At 39.7% G+C, this 15,569-nt stretch overlaps 1 protein-coding gene across 1 annotated transcript in view; it reads right to left on the bottom strand.

Annotated features, from left to right (window-relative positions):
• The window catches only part of LOC117453456 (AF4/FMR2 family member 2-like), a 150,371-nt gene extending 141,943 nt beyond the window's left edge, over positions 1-8,428 (bottom strand). Inside the window, exon 1 of the mRNA XM_034092272.1 lies at positions 8,257-8,428. Within this exon, the coding sequence (XP_033948163.1) occupies positions 8,257-8,309 (53 nt within the window). The 5' untranslated portion in view covers positions 8,310-8,428. The remainder of the gene's footprint in view (positions 1-8,256) is intronic.
• Between the last annotated feature and the right edge of the window lie 7,141 nt (positions 8,429-15,569).

The raw sequence follows: 15,569 nt of genomic DNA on the forward strand, positions 1-15,569 counted from the left end.
GTTAAAGGTGGGGTAGGTACGTTTGAGAAACCGGCTCGAGATCGCTAGAATTTGAAAATACACAACCGGAGAAAATCTGCCACTTCCTTACAGAGCCCCTCCTCCAACACACACGAACGCGCACATGACCAATGAGGGCACGAGATAAGTTTGTGCCCCGATGGAAGGCTGACAGGCAGGTAGGCCTTTACAGTATTACGGCTTCGACAGATGACATTTTTTTATGGATTTGTTGTCAAAGCACTTCAGATATTCATTGCTATCGGGATGTTAAGAGCATTCCATGGAATATAACAAAAAGTGTATCTCGAGCCGGTTTCTGAAACTTACCTACCCCACCTTTAAGTGCTCCCCTGCTTGTTTTCTGTCTCCCTGGCTCCGCCTCTGCCCAGGTGCACCTGGTCTGCCCCTGGCTCCGCCTCTGCCCAGGTGCACCTGGTCTGCCCCTGGCTCCGCCTCTGCCCAGGTGTTCCAAATTCCACTCAGCCGTGTCTATATAAAGAGAAGCTGGAGGAGAAGGATGTCTCGCCTATCCTAACGCCGGAGACACTGTACTTAGAATACCTCTTTGCCATTCTGAGCTGTAGGCCATATTTTTGCAGATGTGTTTATGTTTAGCCTGGAGGACTTGGTAGTCCAGTTTTCGCGGCTTTATTGTGTTTCTCATAGGGTTTATATTTGATTTCTGGTTAGGCGGGGGAGCTCTGGGTCCTACGGCCCGTGGTGTGGCTGCCTCGGGTTCCCTCCTTCTGTTTGTTCCTTTTGGCCACTCCTCCAGACCTCTTTTTGTTTCGCTTGTGTGAGCAAACGGCTGATTAAATAAATGCTCGTTACCAAGTACTGGTTACTGCGTGTATTCTTTCATGTTGCGGGTCTCAGCACGAGCCACTACCGCGGAGTAGAGGTTGGGGCCGTAACAACATTTCCAAGACACTGTGAAATGTACTTTGCACTTCAATGGAGTAATACAAAGTTTAAATGGGCATTTTCTTTGTTTTTCTTTGTTGATTGAGCTGATTGAATTGTGTAGTTATGGTACAATCCCAGTCAAATGTACAATATATTATCGTATTATTTAGATTTGTATATTTACAGTAAATTACTGCAACTGCTTTTGAGCCAAAGCTCTTTTTGAAGGGTCTCATTGTCTTCCTTCGTCTGCACCAGTTTAACTAGCAGGGGTGCTTGGTGTCAAGCCACACTCTCCCTCTGCATGAGATCTCTCTCAAAGTCCTCTTTCTAGTTTCTGATCTGATCGAGGAAGTCGGACAGCTTGTCCTCTTGGATGTCAAGGTGGACTCTCCACTCAGATCTACCTGTTCTTCAGTTCACAGCCGATTTGTTCTTCCAGGGAACTGAGGTGGAAATGTACTGGTCGGACCAACCTCCTTTGAATTGAATACCAAAACAGAGCTAAAAGGAGAGTCCATGTCAGATGAGATTTCATTGGGTGGACTAAGACACGATTCCAAGCAATTTAAGGCAATTTAAACAAATAATCTAATACATTTTACTAATGAATTAATCATTTTAGGAAAAATACTTTCGGATCTGGATTGTTGTTGGACAAACGTGCAACCAGAACATTTGGCCGATTAACCAGTAATGAAGAGAATGTGTATGTTCTTTATTTGACCTGTACCTTTTTTGTTGGCATAACATTAGGACTGCGAGTTCTTCTTTTTACATGTTTTGCTTCTTTTTTTGTAACCTTTTTCATCAGCTTGCAAGGTTTTCAGTGTATTCATAGAGATAAGGAAAGTGTTTTGTCCTTGTGTTTTGTATATGTGGAGTTAAAACTTTCCAAATCAACACAACCATTAAGCTAACAGTAAAACTGAAATGTAATGCAGTTTTTTTCCTTGGAAAGTCTTTAGAACCACCGTCAGCGTCCCAGTATGGACTCCAGTTGATCTCACTAGCTTCTTCCCTCTGCTTCACACCTGCTGACTGAGCCCCAATTGCACAGCCCTGGGGGATAATTGTCCCACCGGCACGGGATAAAAAGGATTCCTTCCAGAAAGAAAGCTTCCTTCGGTGTTATCTTGCTGTTGTTTGTTTGTGAGTTCTTGGCAGTTTGGGATGGGACGCAGCTTCTTTTCATAGCCTCCGAGCCGTGATGCTGCCGGTGTGAAGTATCATCAAGTGGAGCTGCTTTGGAAGCCGAGGCCCGTGACACAGTGAGGATGGAAAATTCAGTGTGATGAATGATTTTGTGCGTATCGAGCTCACACGTGTGACCGAGCTGATTGAGTGCTTAGGAATGACGGGCAGATTGAATATTGGACTGTGAGACTGAACATTGAATACATTGACTCTGTTGCAGATTTCATCTCCTCCACTTGGGAGCTTACGCCAAGAAAAGGGCAGTGCAATATATTGATATGTTATCGATATCGTGACATTATAATAGATGTCGTCTTAGATTTTGTACATCGTTAGTATCTTTTCTAGTTTTAAAACTGCATTACAGTGAACAATGTTTCATCATGTGCTTTACCTGTTAAGTCATTTTATCCATATTTTTGAGGATTATTTATCAAAAATCTCATTGTGTAAATGCTTCATCAAAAAACTTAGAGTCAACCTTACAATATCATATCCATATAGAGGTATCTAAAAAAAGATTATGATATTTTATGTTACAATATAAAAAGTGGCTTGACTTGGATAAGGATTTTTAAGATAAGTGTCGTCTTTTTCTGGTTGTAAATGATTTGACTGAACACATTAAGTTGCTATATCCACATTTCTGATGATCATTTTTTTTAAACCCGTAACTTCGTGAATATTTAATAAGATAAGATAAGAGGTACTTTATTGAATCAACCAATAGTCGACCCTACAATTTTGTTGCATTATCGAGGTATTTGTTCAAAAATAATGTGGTACCCCAGACTCTTTGTTTATGGTATTGGACACAGTATTATGAATGCAACTGCTAAATGTCATTTATTTTTATTTTTAAAAGAGGCATAAATAAATATTCAAACTATTAAAGACTCAAAGAGATCCAGTCATAATAATTATAATAATCGTCAAAGTGTATTCACACAGATGTGGACTTTTAGGCTCCTAAACACGCAGCTGGAATCTTATAATTCTACGCCGACGATATGTGTAATCAATTCTCTAATTAACTACTTAAATGGTTCAACCAATCACCATCAGTGTCAATTAACAGTCAAAGCGATCTCCCCCAGATTCCACTGCCATGATTAGCCAGCTACATGATGGGCAATTACAGCGAGGAGTACGCGGCATTCAATGCAAGCCTTATTACAATTATACAAAGCCTTCAGATCTCCGAGCGAGAGAACGAAACAAGGAGTGAGATGGGAGGAGGAGCAGGAGGAGGAGGAGGAGGGAGAAAGAGCAACAAAGAAGAGAAGACATGAAAGGGTATTTCTCCAGGAGGAAGGAGGAGACCTACAGTGTTGGATTCATTTGAATTTAACAAAGGCGTGGGGTAGCTTCAAGATTGTTTTCTCTCATTTTTTCTCCCTTAAAGGGAAAATCCACTGTCAAACAGGAGCAGCACATCAATTGCGAATGACATACTTTTAACTCCAATCTGACTGATTTTCACGGTTTCCATTGAAGGTGTGTGTCAGCTCTTATGCCTGTGAAATCCATTGTAAAATTTAAGAAAAGTAGGTCCATTTGAAAATATCTCCACTCTGGGTTTTTTTTCCCCAGTGGAGGTGTTCTACTCCTTATGATCTTTGAGTCCATTTTGATATTTATTATCACTGAGACGTCAGCTACATCAAGAAGCTTTCCAGGGCGAGACTGGTGAGGAGCAGCAACATGATGTGCAGCACCATTCCCAAACCAAATTCAATTGTTTTTTCTAGACCATGAAGCACAAGTTGAATGTATTGTATTATTTGTATGCTTAAAGGGGACCTATTGTGCAAAATCCACTTTTTCATTTATTTTATACATAAACATGTGTCTCCTCTGTGTAAAGAGATTCTGAACGTTTCAGGAACACGGCGGAAGAACTGTGGTGCGCTTACACTAATTGCGCCGCAGGGCCCCTCATAACTGCATGAACCCGTATGGCACAATACAACTCAGACTGGTTTGCCTGCATGTCAATCAAGTGGCAAATGCCATAGTAAAGATGGATGATAGGCTAACTTAAAAAATATATATAATTTATTTTCCTTCTTTTTTTTCCAATGCCACGGGATCTACCCACACTACCCTGCCAAATACGTAGATCGCGATCTTATTGGGCACCCCTGATCTGGAGTAACAGACAGAGAATCAGCACTTGTGAAACAGGGCTGAAACAGAGGGGATTATGGGATGCTACAATGACCTGTTTGGTATTTGGAGCCAAACACTTCAGAGACATGTTTTGTATATATCTGAGAGCTATAATATATTGATGAAAAACAGTTAAATAGGGGCCTTTAATATAAGCCATGTTTAAGACGGAGGTGTTTACGTAACCTTACTAGAAAAAAACTTGGATATGCTGAGTGTAGATTGGTACATTTCTTATAAAATGTGATAAAAATGGTGTGACAGAATGGAAAGGTAAAGTGAATGAATTAATGAAGTTGGTAGGTCATGAATAATTTAATAAATTAAGTAACGCAAAAAAAAATTTTTTTAAGGAAGTGTGTGTCATTCATCTTGAAATAACACAGGGAGAATGGAAATGTTAGTGTGATGAATGATGTTATGTGTATTGAACTCACATGCGTGATTAAGCTGATTGAATATTCAAAGGGTTTGATTACCTGCAGCAACAGCTCTGTAATTTATGAATTACTTTTTACCTATGCCCTTAATACGCCATTGTATAAATCTTTGTAGCAGAACAAATATTTCTATCCTTTCCTACAAAAACTGTGCTTTTGGATGGTTGAAACTACTGATCTAATACACCAAGAGATAACTACTATGGTACAAACAGTAGGGCAAAATCTCAGAAAATGTTAGGTGAAAATATCAACATTGTCATGTCTTCTAATCCGATTTGGAGAAAATGACCAATGGTGGTATCAGGTGGTGCAGACGAGTTGACACCAGCTGAGGACATCTATTGGTTTTATATTGAGTCCAGGCCGTCCTTCTTTATACCGCACCATGAACATGCAATCACATGTCAAGGAGCCAGTTTTCATTCACTCCTACATCTAAAAGTTGAAGGTCTAATCCGGTTTCACCTTTCAGCTGATCCACCCATCAGCAGCTCAGAGTATTGTTTTTTTTTCAATCAGCTGTTTCTGGCACGTTCTTGTGGGTTCCTTGTAATGAAGCTGGGTTTTTTCGTGCAAGCCTAATTTCCCATCAGGACCAACTGACGGCAGCAGCGTGATGGAGTGGTGGTGGGGGGGGGGGGGGGGGGTTACATGTGTAGACACCCTGAGCTTGCTGTTGAGCCCTGAGCTGCTCCACTCCAGCAGCGGGGGGTTAAGTACCCGGCTCCAGGGCCCCTCCACGGTGGCTGCTGAGGGACAGCAGTGTGTGTCACTTTCCTCGCTCACACTCTCCCCCGCTGGAATACGGACTCAAAACAGCAAGACGGTTGCCAAGTTATTGTGCTCCCACTACAATACGTGGTTGAAGTGGCGAGGCTGATAGTTGTACAGTATATAATGTACCTTAGTCCTTTTTCCATTTTAGCACTGTGTGAAACAGCCCGATAAATACAATACAGATATTATCCAGCTGTAGTGAAACATCTCAGAGAGCATTTTAACATTATGGCACATTGATTTGTTCCGTTCTATTATTCCAAGAGGTTTTCCTCAAGGGCTGCAACTGATGATCATTTTGATATGGATAAATCAGAGATTATTTTAAGGGATAAATCAGTCAGGACTGAAAATGTCTAAATGTCTTGTTTTGTCAATACAAAAATATTCATTTGAATATGACATAAAACTGAAGGAAACCTTGCTTGAGAGGCTGAATACACTTGTTTTGCATAAACAATATTCAATCTTTTAATAATCCATAATTCAACTACTTGTTGCAGCTGAGGATACCATGACCTCACATCAAGATTATATGCCCAAACATTTCTTATATGTTTTTATCAGGCAAAACTGCGAAGGCTTTTCCTATTTGTATTCACCCAGAATGTATTTGAAATGTAAAATATAGTCCCCATGTCTTTATATTCCACTTGTACGAACAGTGAGGTGGGTGTTGCTCAGCAGGTAGAATAGGTTGTCTACGATTTCGCCCAGTTACAGCCAAACCGGAAATAAAGGGGGTAAAGGGGGAAACACTCTTTATAAATGCAGTCCACACTGTAGCCCAGACTGGGAGCCGGCCAGTTCAAGAGAAGCTCTTCTGAATGTTCAATAGACCATTTTACTTCTCATTCTTTTGACTTAACTACATTTCAATGTTGTAATAAATTCCAAATCACGCAGAGAAATAGAATTATAATTCTCCTCTGTCGGCCTCTCCGTCTTCTTTTAAGCCTCCAACAGCGCTGGGTCTCTCCAGTGTTAAAAGCCTTAAGCAGCACTTCTCTCCCTGTGAGTCTTTGTTCTGAGGTCCTCTGCTGCACTGAGGGTTGTAAGGCAATTCTATAGTGCACGGCATGGCTGCGATTAACAATTACTTTCTTTACAGATTACTGCATGACCTCTTACTGATTTTGGTTATTGTTTTTATGGTGACAAAGATATGTACTTAGCAGAACAATTTAAGAGTGTACACATTAACCAGTCAGTGCTCTCTGGTGGACAAACTATGGAAAGATAAGACTTAGATATAGGTAGGTAGGTAGGTAGGTAGGTAGGTAGGTAGGTAGGTAGGTAGGTAGGTAGGTAGGTAGGTAGGTAGGTAGGTAGGTAGGTAGGTAGGTAGGTAGGTAGGTAGGTAGGTAGGTAGGTAGGTAGGTAGGTAGGTAGGTAGGTAGGTAGGTAGGTAGGTAGGTAGGTAGGTAGGTAGGTAGGTAGGTAGGTAGGTAGGTAGGTAGGTAGGTATAGGTATAGGCAGAGAGAGAGAGAGAGAGAGAGAGAGAGAGAGAGATAGAGAGATAGAGAGAGAGAGATAGATAGATAGATAGATAGATAGATAGATAGATAGATAGATAGATAGATAGATAGATAGATAGATAGATAGATAGATAGATAGATGGATAGATAGATGGATTAGGTAGATGGATAATTATTGATAAAGCTGTCAATAATTGTCTTTATGTCTTATTTTTTACCACAACTCAAGTATTCAGATTTCTGCCAAAGTGGATTAAAGAAACCAGACAATAAATCTACACTTAAGAATCGAGAATCAGGGAATTATTTCTTTAAAAATGACTTATAACCGATTATTAATATAGTTGCAGATGTATGTGATGGTTACCAGTTAATGTTTGCAGCTCTGAAATTAAACAATATACAATTCAATGTCAGCTGCAATTGTTTTGTCGGAGAACTGGAACCAGCACATGTGTGATGTATTCCTTAAAGATAAAGGATTCTCAGAATGGTTGCTGATTTATATTAGCAATCAACCAGTCAATAATCTCTTCTGCTCTGCATATTTACAAAGAACTAACCCTACGACTGTATATCAGCATAGATCAGACCACTATTGTGGGCTATGTTAAAGAGGGAGCAAAAGTTGTAGCATTTATCAACCAAACAGATATATGGTTTGGCAACCAATGTTGCACTGACATCCCAGAAGCAGCACACCCCAACTTCACTCCTTCATACTGTGCCCATGTCTCTCTGTATATCCCCCAAAACACACAAAGCACCAACATATGTGATGCACCTGAACTCAACACGTTTTCTACTACGTGTAATGCTCAGTAGGCTTCTATATAAAACTCTGTAGTAAACTGTCAAACTTGTGTGTTAGCTAACATTCATTCATTTCGCCTGCTGTCCCCTTACATCCCTGCTGCTCACCGTGTCACCGCCTGTCACACAGCCCCGGTGCAGGCTTACACACAAATCAAACATTCCTCCAATATCACAGCGAGACAGTAAAAGCCGGCTCGTGTTTGTATGTTTGTTTGTGTGAGCGCGAGCGTGTTAGTGCGTGCACCCCGGTTCGTCTCGAGCAACAACGGCAGCTTTACGGTGACAAAGAAATACGGTTTGCACGGAATCTCCGCTACTCACTTTAGCTCCCAAAAATAACGCATTTTACCAATTTTTTTAACCAAATAAGCAAGGATGCCATGTCCGTATATCGCTCTTTTTAGCCCTCCCACATTAACATGATAAACACAAAAGATATTAAAGCAGTGTGCGCAGGACTTACCATGGTTGTTCAAGCTCCCAGTCTCTGAAAAAGTCGAATTCAAAGAGGTCCATTGCCGCTTCGGCTGGTGGTGGTGGTTAAAATCCAAAACTGGTGCTACGTGGTTCTACATAGGCTACTGATACTGACTGCCTGACTGTGTGAGAGTGTGTGAGGAGCAGACACAAGCGGCTGCCGCTGCCAGGAAGCTGCTACGTGGTCGAGGCAAGCTGACAGGCAGGCAGGCAGGCTGAGGTGGAGGGAGGGAGGGAGAGAGAGAGAGCACGCACGCACGCACGCGCACGCACACACACACACACACACACACACACTGGAGAAGGCTGAGGAAGACAAGTCACACTGAGATATTCACTGCAAACATGTTCTTTCTTAACAAGTAGAGCTATTTATACTGCAGGGCTGTTGCAAAAATAAACCTAGACATGAACCCCAAATGTGACACTTAATGAGAAAGAGTGACCTGACTGCACAAGGAAAATAATTTAAACTGTAATTACAGTTTTTTAAAGGCTTATATTTTTGCATAGTGTTAGTGAAAACCAGGGTTGAGCCAGATAGGCTACTTCGATGTGTTCAGTTGGTGGTGGTGGAGGAAGAATATAGATCATGTACTTACTAAGTACTTACTGCATTCAAAATTATACATAAGTGAAGAAACTAAGTATTATGTGCAAGATTTAGGCTTACTTCAAGAATAAAATGTGTAAGTACTAAATGCAAAACAAATTCACATTTATTTAAAAATACCCCCCAAATTAAAAAATAAATAAATTACTTAAATGATCTATGATGCAAATTTATTTTCAGGCAATCAGCAAATTGATTAATCGACTTAAATGTTCTCGTAAAAACTGTCTGACAGTTCAATTTATAACAAACCATCCTATTTTATATGTTTTTGTTTCTCTTTTAACTTTCCTAATTTCTAAAGTACTAGTAACTCAAAGTAAAAGATAAATGTAGTGAAGTAATATGTATGATCTTACCTTTTGAATTGTACTCAAGTACAGTAAGTATAAAGTGGCATAGTTAAACAATACTCAAGTAAAAATATGGGAGTACATTTGCTTAGTTACATTACACCACTGTCGGTCAATGAATACACGTTACATGGATATCATTGGAATATATATTTTCAATGCAAATGAAATGCATTTTGTATACTCAGCATATACAGTTGGGCCAATCTAATTACCCTCACAAAAAGCTCTCAAACTGGCACAAACTCCATGTGCACTTTGTGTATGCTTCAACATGTGTGGGGGGGGGGGGGGGGTCCAGCTTTCTTTTGTTTCAGTTGCTACTGCTTGTTTTTTAAATCAAAGGCCACACACAATACTTTTGTCTTGTAATGCAAGAGGAGTACTTACTCAAAATGTTCATCTCAATAGATCATCCTTTAATAACAAAAACAAATATCAGTCACAATTATCAAAACTGGAAAAGTGAGAGGAGTTTGATATACAGTAGAACATATTTGGGCATTTAGAATTGGTCATAATCATTTGAAAATGACCATACTTTTAAAGGTAAAATCCAAAATATAATAAGCCATTCTTAACGATGTAACTGTTATCTAATGGCAATTATTTTCAAATAAAATGCTAAATCTGGTTTTGTTATGTTATCCCATTCTGTAATCTGTTACTATCCTGCAGATAAGATGAACAACATAACACCTCTAGTCACCACCTCTGAAGCACATCTTCAAGTCAGAAACTTGAGATTTTTGCGATCCATGAAAGGATTTTATTTGTTGCACCTATTCATTCACTACGTGAGTCAAGAGTGCATACCGGTTACGTTTAGTTAGATTATCTTTTTAAACATCCGTAGTTTAAAAGCATTTTGCTGCAAAGAACAGCCAAACGTTATGTGCAGTTTTCCTGATCCTTTTTTTTCAATCAACACAATGCACATTATTGTATCAATACATGAACAGCAATAAAGTATAAACATGGCATTTAAATCATGGGATTCAAATCTAAGATTGGTCAGACAATAAGAATATAAAGATGATAAAAGGTCAATCATTAAAATGATAGAAACCTAAAATATAAAGTAAATTGCAGCAATATAGGAAGATAGTCATGTTGCATGCAAAGTGAAACAACGCTTCTCACTCGCTGGGCCACGACCAAAGACATTTGGATTTATACAAAAAAAAAAAATTCTCCTTTTTTCGTAAATAGTATTCTTCATCACATCCCATTTTAAATGCCTACTGGATCATCTAGATGGTGTTTCAAGGCACTCTCTTTTGACTGAAATTAACTCCACTAAACTACTCTACTAAAACATTTTGCTTTAATTTATATTTAGTCTAAAAAGACAGGAATCAGCCTTCAAAATCCTCCAAGTATAACATGTCGTAAAATCTAAAATGACAGACACAATACAATATACTTTTATGATAGCTATGGCACTGGTACAGATTAGAACAATGTTTGTTTGGGGTATGCTTTGGAAGAAAGTAATTGGCAAAAAAAGTGTTATCAAAAACAAATGAAGTCTTCAGTACTGAAAAACACCCCATCCTCAGGCACCGAGGTCCTGATAAATACTGGGCTTTCTCCACACACACAAGTGACTCGTTGAAAGTGAAGTAAGAAGCACACTGGATTACAGCTTCCTAACTTTACTGGACTGAACCAGTTCTTTTTGGCCTCTCTATTAGACAATTGGAAAACATCATAATCCTTTTTTATTGGATTATCAATGTATTTTAGATTGTTAATACTGTTCAGTATTGTGACATGGCATTTCCACACTTTCTGTGCATGTTGCTCTTCATCAGATGTGTTCTCTCAACCAGTGCTTCTCAAAGTGTTTTCAGTCATGTACCCCCTTTGAAACATTTTCTCAGCCAAGTACCCCCTGACCGACCCCGGACATTTTTGACAGAAAAAGCCTATATAAATAATTACAATATCGTAATGTTCCATCAGTGTTTGATTTCTTAACTCCTTCATGCACGAATTACAACAAACTAAGGATATGTTCATCTTTATGCATGAAAAAAAAGATTTTTCCAAGGAGTTTTTCAATTGAATTAATATATGTTTAACAAACCAATGAACAAAATGATATATTATTAAAAACTATAAATACATTACATTACATTTCATTTAGCTGACGCTTTTATCCAAAGCGACTTACAATGACCAATTACAGGGACATTCTCCCTGAAGTAACTAAGGGCTAAGTGCCTTACTCAAGGGCACACTAGTGGTGGTGTTCCAGGCGGGATTTGAACTCACAACCTACAATACACAAATGTAACATGTTTATATGAAGACCCCCTAAGTGGTTCTAGGAATATTTTATATAAAATTGTGTTTTCTATTTAACTTATTGCACTAAGATTATTTTCGTAATCATGAATGGTATTTTTTTAATTAACCTTTTTATTTATTTGTACCTCACGTACCCCTAGGGGTCCGCGTACCCCCATTTGAGAATCACTGCTAAACAATAGGTCCACTGAATCTCGTGCACTGTTGTCACACTAAAGCTGTACCTATATCTTTAAAGGGACAATTTGCCGCCTTTATGTGACTGTCGTTTGGTGGTGATGGTTAATGTAGTGAATTGAAGCAAACATGTTGGAGGATAGTGACCTAGAAAGCTAAATACTCATGCTTGCAGCGCAGCTCACTTTATTTTAGGATGTTATTTTCATAGTTAAATTGTAACTAGTTTGCCATACGACGAAAGAGGCCAAGTAAGTTCTGCTTTTTAACAGCATCTATGGCCACTGGCTACCCAGAGGCAGCGACTAGAAACAGGAGTTATAACTGTTCTTCGTTGACTCGCTGTCACGTCAAATGACGGCACTAATTACAGTTAGAAATGTTGCAGCTGTGAACTTAACTTTCTCTGTCAATATAGCAAGCACTGAGGAATGTATTGCTTTAAACGCCTATATTTACCAATAGGGGAGAGTGGGGTAAGATGAGCCCCTTTTTAAAATGTTGTCCTGTAGGCAAGGAGAAATTAGATAGAAGTCAAATGACAACAACAACCTTTATTTCAGGATGTGTTTGTCTATCAAAAATGATAATAATGCATTTATCAGAAAGGGTCATTAAATTGGATTTCTGAAAAAAAGGGTTATCCCCATCTAAAGGGTTGGTTGATCCGCGTCAAGGGGTAAATTGAGACACCTCGGGGTAAACTGACCAATTGACGTTTTCAAGTTGAACCTGCATTAGTACAAAAATATATATCGTCCTTTTTCTGCCACTACCTGCTTTGGTCTCCGCGCTGTATTGACACCTCGTCAACATTATAAATCATCTTTGGAGGGACTTAATGCCAGTAAACCAAACCTAAAAAAGAGCCAGATCAGAATCAGAATGAACTGAACTGCCCTAAAAAGATATCCTTGTAAATGTATAGGTAACCACATGTACTAGCCTGTGTACATGTATTCTTACTGATTTATCTAGGCTATTCATTGATAGTTATTAATGTTATCAAATGTGTTTATTCTCTCATCTGTTTGATGAGATTGTCAAATAACTCCTGCGAGGCATTCGGCAGGAAGGATGGTGAGTTCAAACGATTGAACCAATCTAGACCTAAAAGAATAGAAATCATTCTATCAAGATTCTGTATTTAGCAAGACCAGTTCCCTTAGCTGACCTGCTGGATCAGGTGATGTCTTGCACACCCTACCTGCTAAACCCCGTCTCTCTCCAGTTGTTTGGTACAGGGATGTTGTTGTTTTTACAATGTTTAAAACATCAAAAACAAATCAGTTGTGTAAAACTACACTGAAATAGCATTTTATACTACAAAGAATTAACTTCAGTGCTCCATGGGGGCTTCAATTGAACCACTAGCTCAATGTAATCCAAATCATGTGGCTCACTTTGCCCCACAGCCTATTTTTGGAGAAAATAAACTGTCTAGAAAAGTCATTCATGCTAATCTTCTCTAGCTAAATGATTCACATTGCTAAATAACTAACATCTACGATACATATGTATAGACCTGGACACATTTGCTTTGACATAACAGTAATTATACCTGATGTGTTGACAATGTACTTTTACAAGCTAAACATGGTTTGTTGTGAAAGAAACATTTACCACTTCCCCATGTGCTTCTCTCCATCACAGCCACATTGAACACTGAATTGACAACAAATGTGCACAGTTCCCTAAATAAAGGGGGTGGGTCCACTTACTCACCGTACCCCCCTCTCCCCTAACACTGTTTGGACATTGACATGAAAGGTGTCAAACTTTAGTTTAAAGGTCCCCTATTATACTGTTTTTCATCAATATAATATAGTTCTCAGATATGTACGAAACATGTCTCTGAAGAGTTTGGCTCCAAATACCAAACAGATCATTGCAGCATTACCCATAATCCCCTCTGTTTCAGCCCTGTTTCCAAAGTGCTGATTCTCTGTCTGTTACTTTAGATGAAAATAAGGAGCCACTCCCCACGCCCCTCTGAGAGATATTTGGTTAAAAGAACACAATGGGAGGAGATTCAGGTGATAAGGGGGGGGGGGGGGCTTACCTTGGTTGGTGATTGGCACAAGCCAAAAAATCGTTATGACATCACAAAGTGGCCAAAATCTGATCAGCTCATTTTCAGACAGGTTTTTATATAAATGGATCAGGACAAAAAGTGAGCGAATCTTTTTTCCTGAAACTTTCAGAATCTCTTTACGCAGAGGGGAAACATGCTGATGAATAAAAGACATGAACAAGTGGATTTTGCATAATAGGTCCCCTTTAAGGTAAAAGTACAGCTTCATTATGCGTTGAGGTCGTCTGTTCTATCAGCTATGAATACACTGTATTCACCAAAGTAATTTCTTGTGATGTGCACAAGCAAGGTGAGTTAACCAGCATGTTGGACAGTAAGCTGTGGTGGATATACTTATAAGACACCAATATGTTCTATACTTCATCTTACGGTCATGCATATACAAGAATACAAATGTCTACGTACATACCTAAAATACAAAAAACTGAAGAAAAAAAAGTTATAACATGTTTTTGAAGTACCTTGAATGTTTCCTCTTGGAAGTGTTTTTGTAAATACTTCCTCTAAGGTTACGTTTTCAGTGTGGTTTGTTGTGTCTGCTTGTCATTTCGGAAAAATCCATTGCCGAAATGTTCATAAAACTTGGTGGAAGTGTGCAGCATTGGCCAAAGAAGAACCCATTAAATATTGGAGTGCATCCAAGTCACGAGGGACATGCGCACTATATTTCCCCAAATGGAAACAGCCTTGGCGAAAGTCTGTTCTCTTCCAGTGCGTTTCGTTTTAAATCGGTTGAACATGACATCAGCATGAAGCAATACATGTTTTTAACTATACCACACCTTGCCCTTCGCCATGTGTTGCCGTGTTAGTGAAGGTTCACCACCCTCCCCATTGTACATCTGGTGCAGTTGCCAGTTAAATCCATCCGTAAAGAGGTTTGCACTGAATTTGCTCCTTGTTGCTTTTCGGTGATTACGTGCACCTGTCACAACATAAACCGCGCAGCAGGTAGAGCTGTGAGAATCACTGAGCCTGTATTTGTGCTTGATATTGTCATGATTTTAAAGGAATGATACTGCAACAACGTGAGTGCTAGCTCCAGTTCCTCAACGCTGCCTTTTCAGTGCAGTGGAGTTCAGGAGTTATAATCCACTGTGTGGTCACTCCACTGTTCCCGTCACTATGCTGCACCTGGCCTAAATATAGCATTGGACGTCCAAACAGCTACTGCACTGTATCGTCCAAATGTGGCTTCTCCTGTCCGTATGCTATAAAGCAATGATTGGGCAATGGGCATGTTAGTGAAAGCAATGCCGTGACGGTTACATTAAAGCAGATCTACTAACAGTGACCCCTGTAATGTGTTGCTACCTATGGTTGCTACTGGTGACACATGTTGTACTGTGCAGTTTTTAGACCGGGTGTTCCTTGAACCTGTCACGAACTGTACTTGTCCCCAGCTTGACGTTTTGCTTGTGTCTTAATCCGACCACTTCACCTTTGTCCGAGATCAGCCGAGGAAGCAGCAGCAGCGTGTCAATAACAGTTTTCAGCCCTCGGCCCTCGTTTCCTATCACACACTTGCTGCAACACATGCCCAGCGGCACGTTTTACTGTTTACGCCTTGCTACGAATAATGATTGACCAGATGGTAGAAAGTTCTCGCTCAGCATGTGCTGTAGCGCTAGCTGTAACAGTGTGACATCACTGTCCTCCTACGCAGCGTGTTTTTCCCTGTGATGAGAGGACACGAGGAGTCCAATGTATCGGAGGTAATATTTTTAAGACACACCTGCGGGCTG

This window comes from Pseudochaenichthys georgianus, chromosome 10 (genome assembly GCF_902827115.2).
Source record: "Pseudochaenichthys georgianus chromosome 10, fPseGeo1.2, whole genome shotgun sequence".
Classification (NCBI taxonomy): domain Eukaryota; kingdom Metazoa; phylum Chordata; class Actinopteri; order Perciformes; family Channichthyidae; genus Pseudochaenichthys; species Pseudochaenichthys georgianus.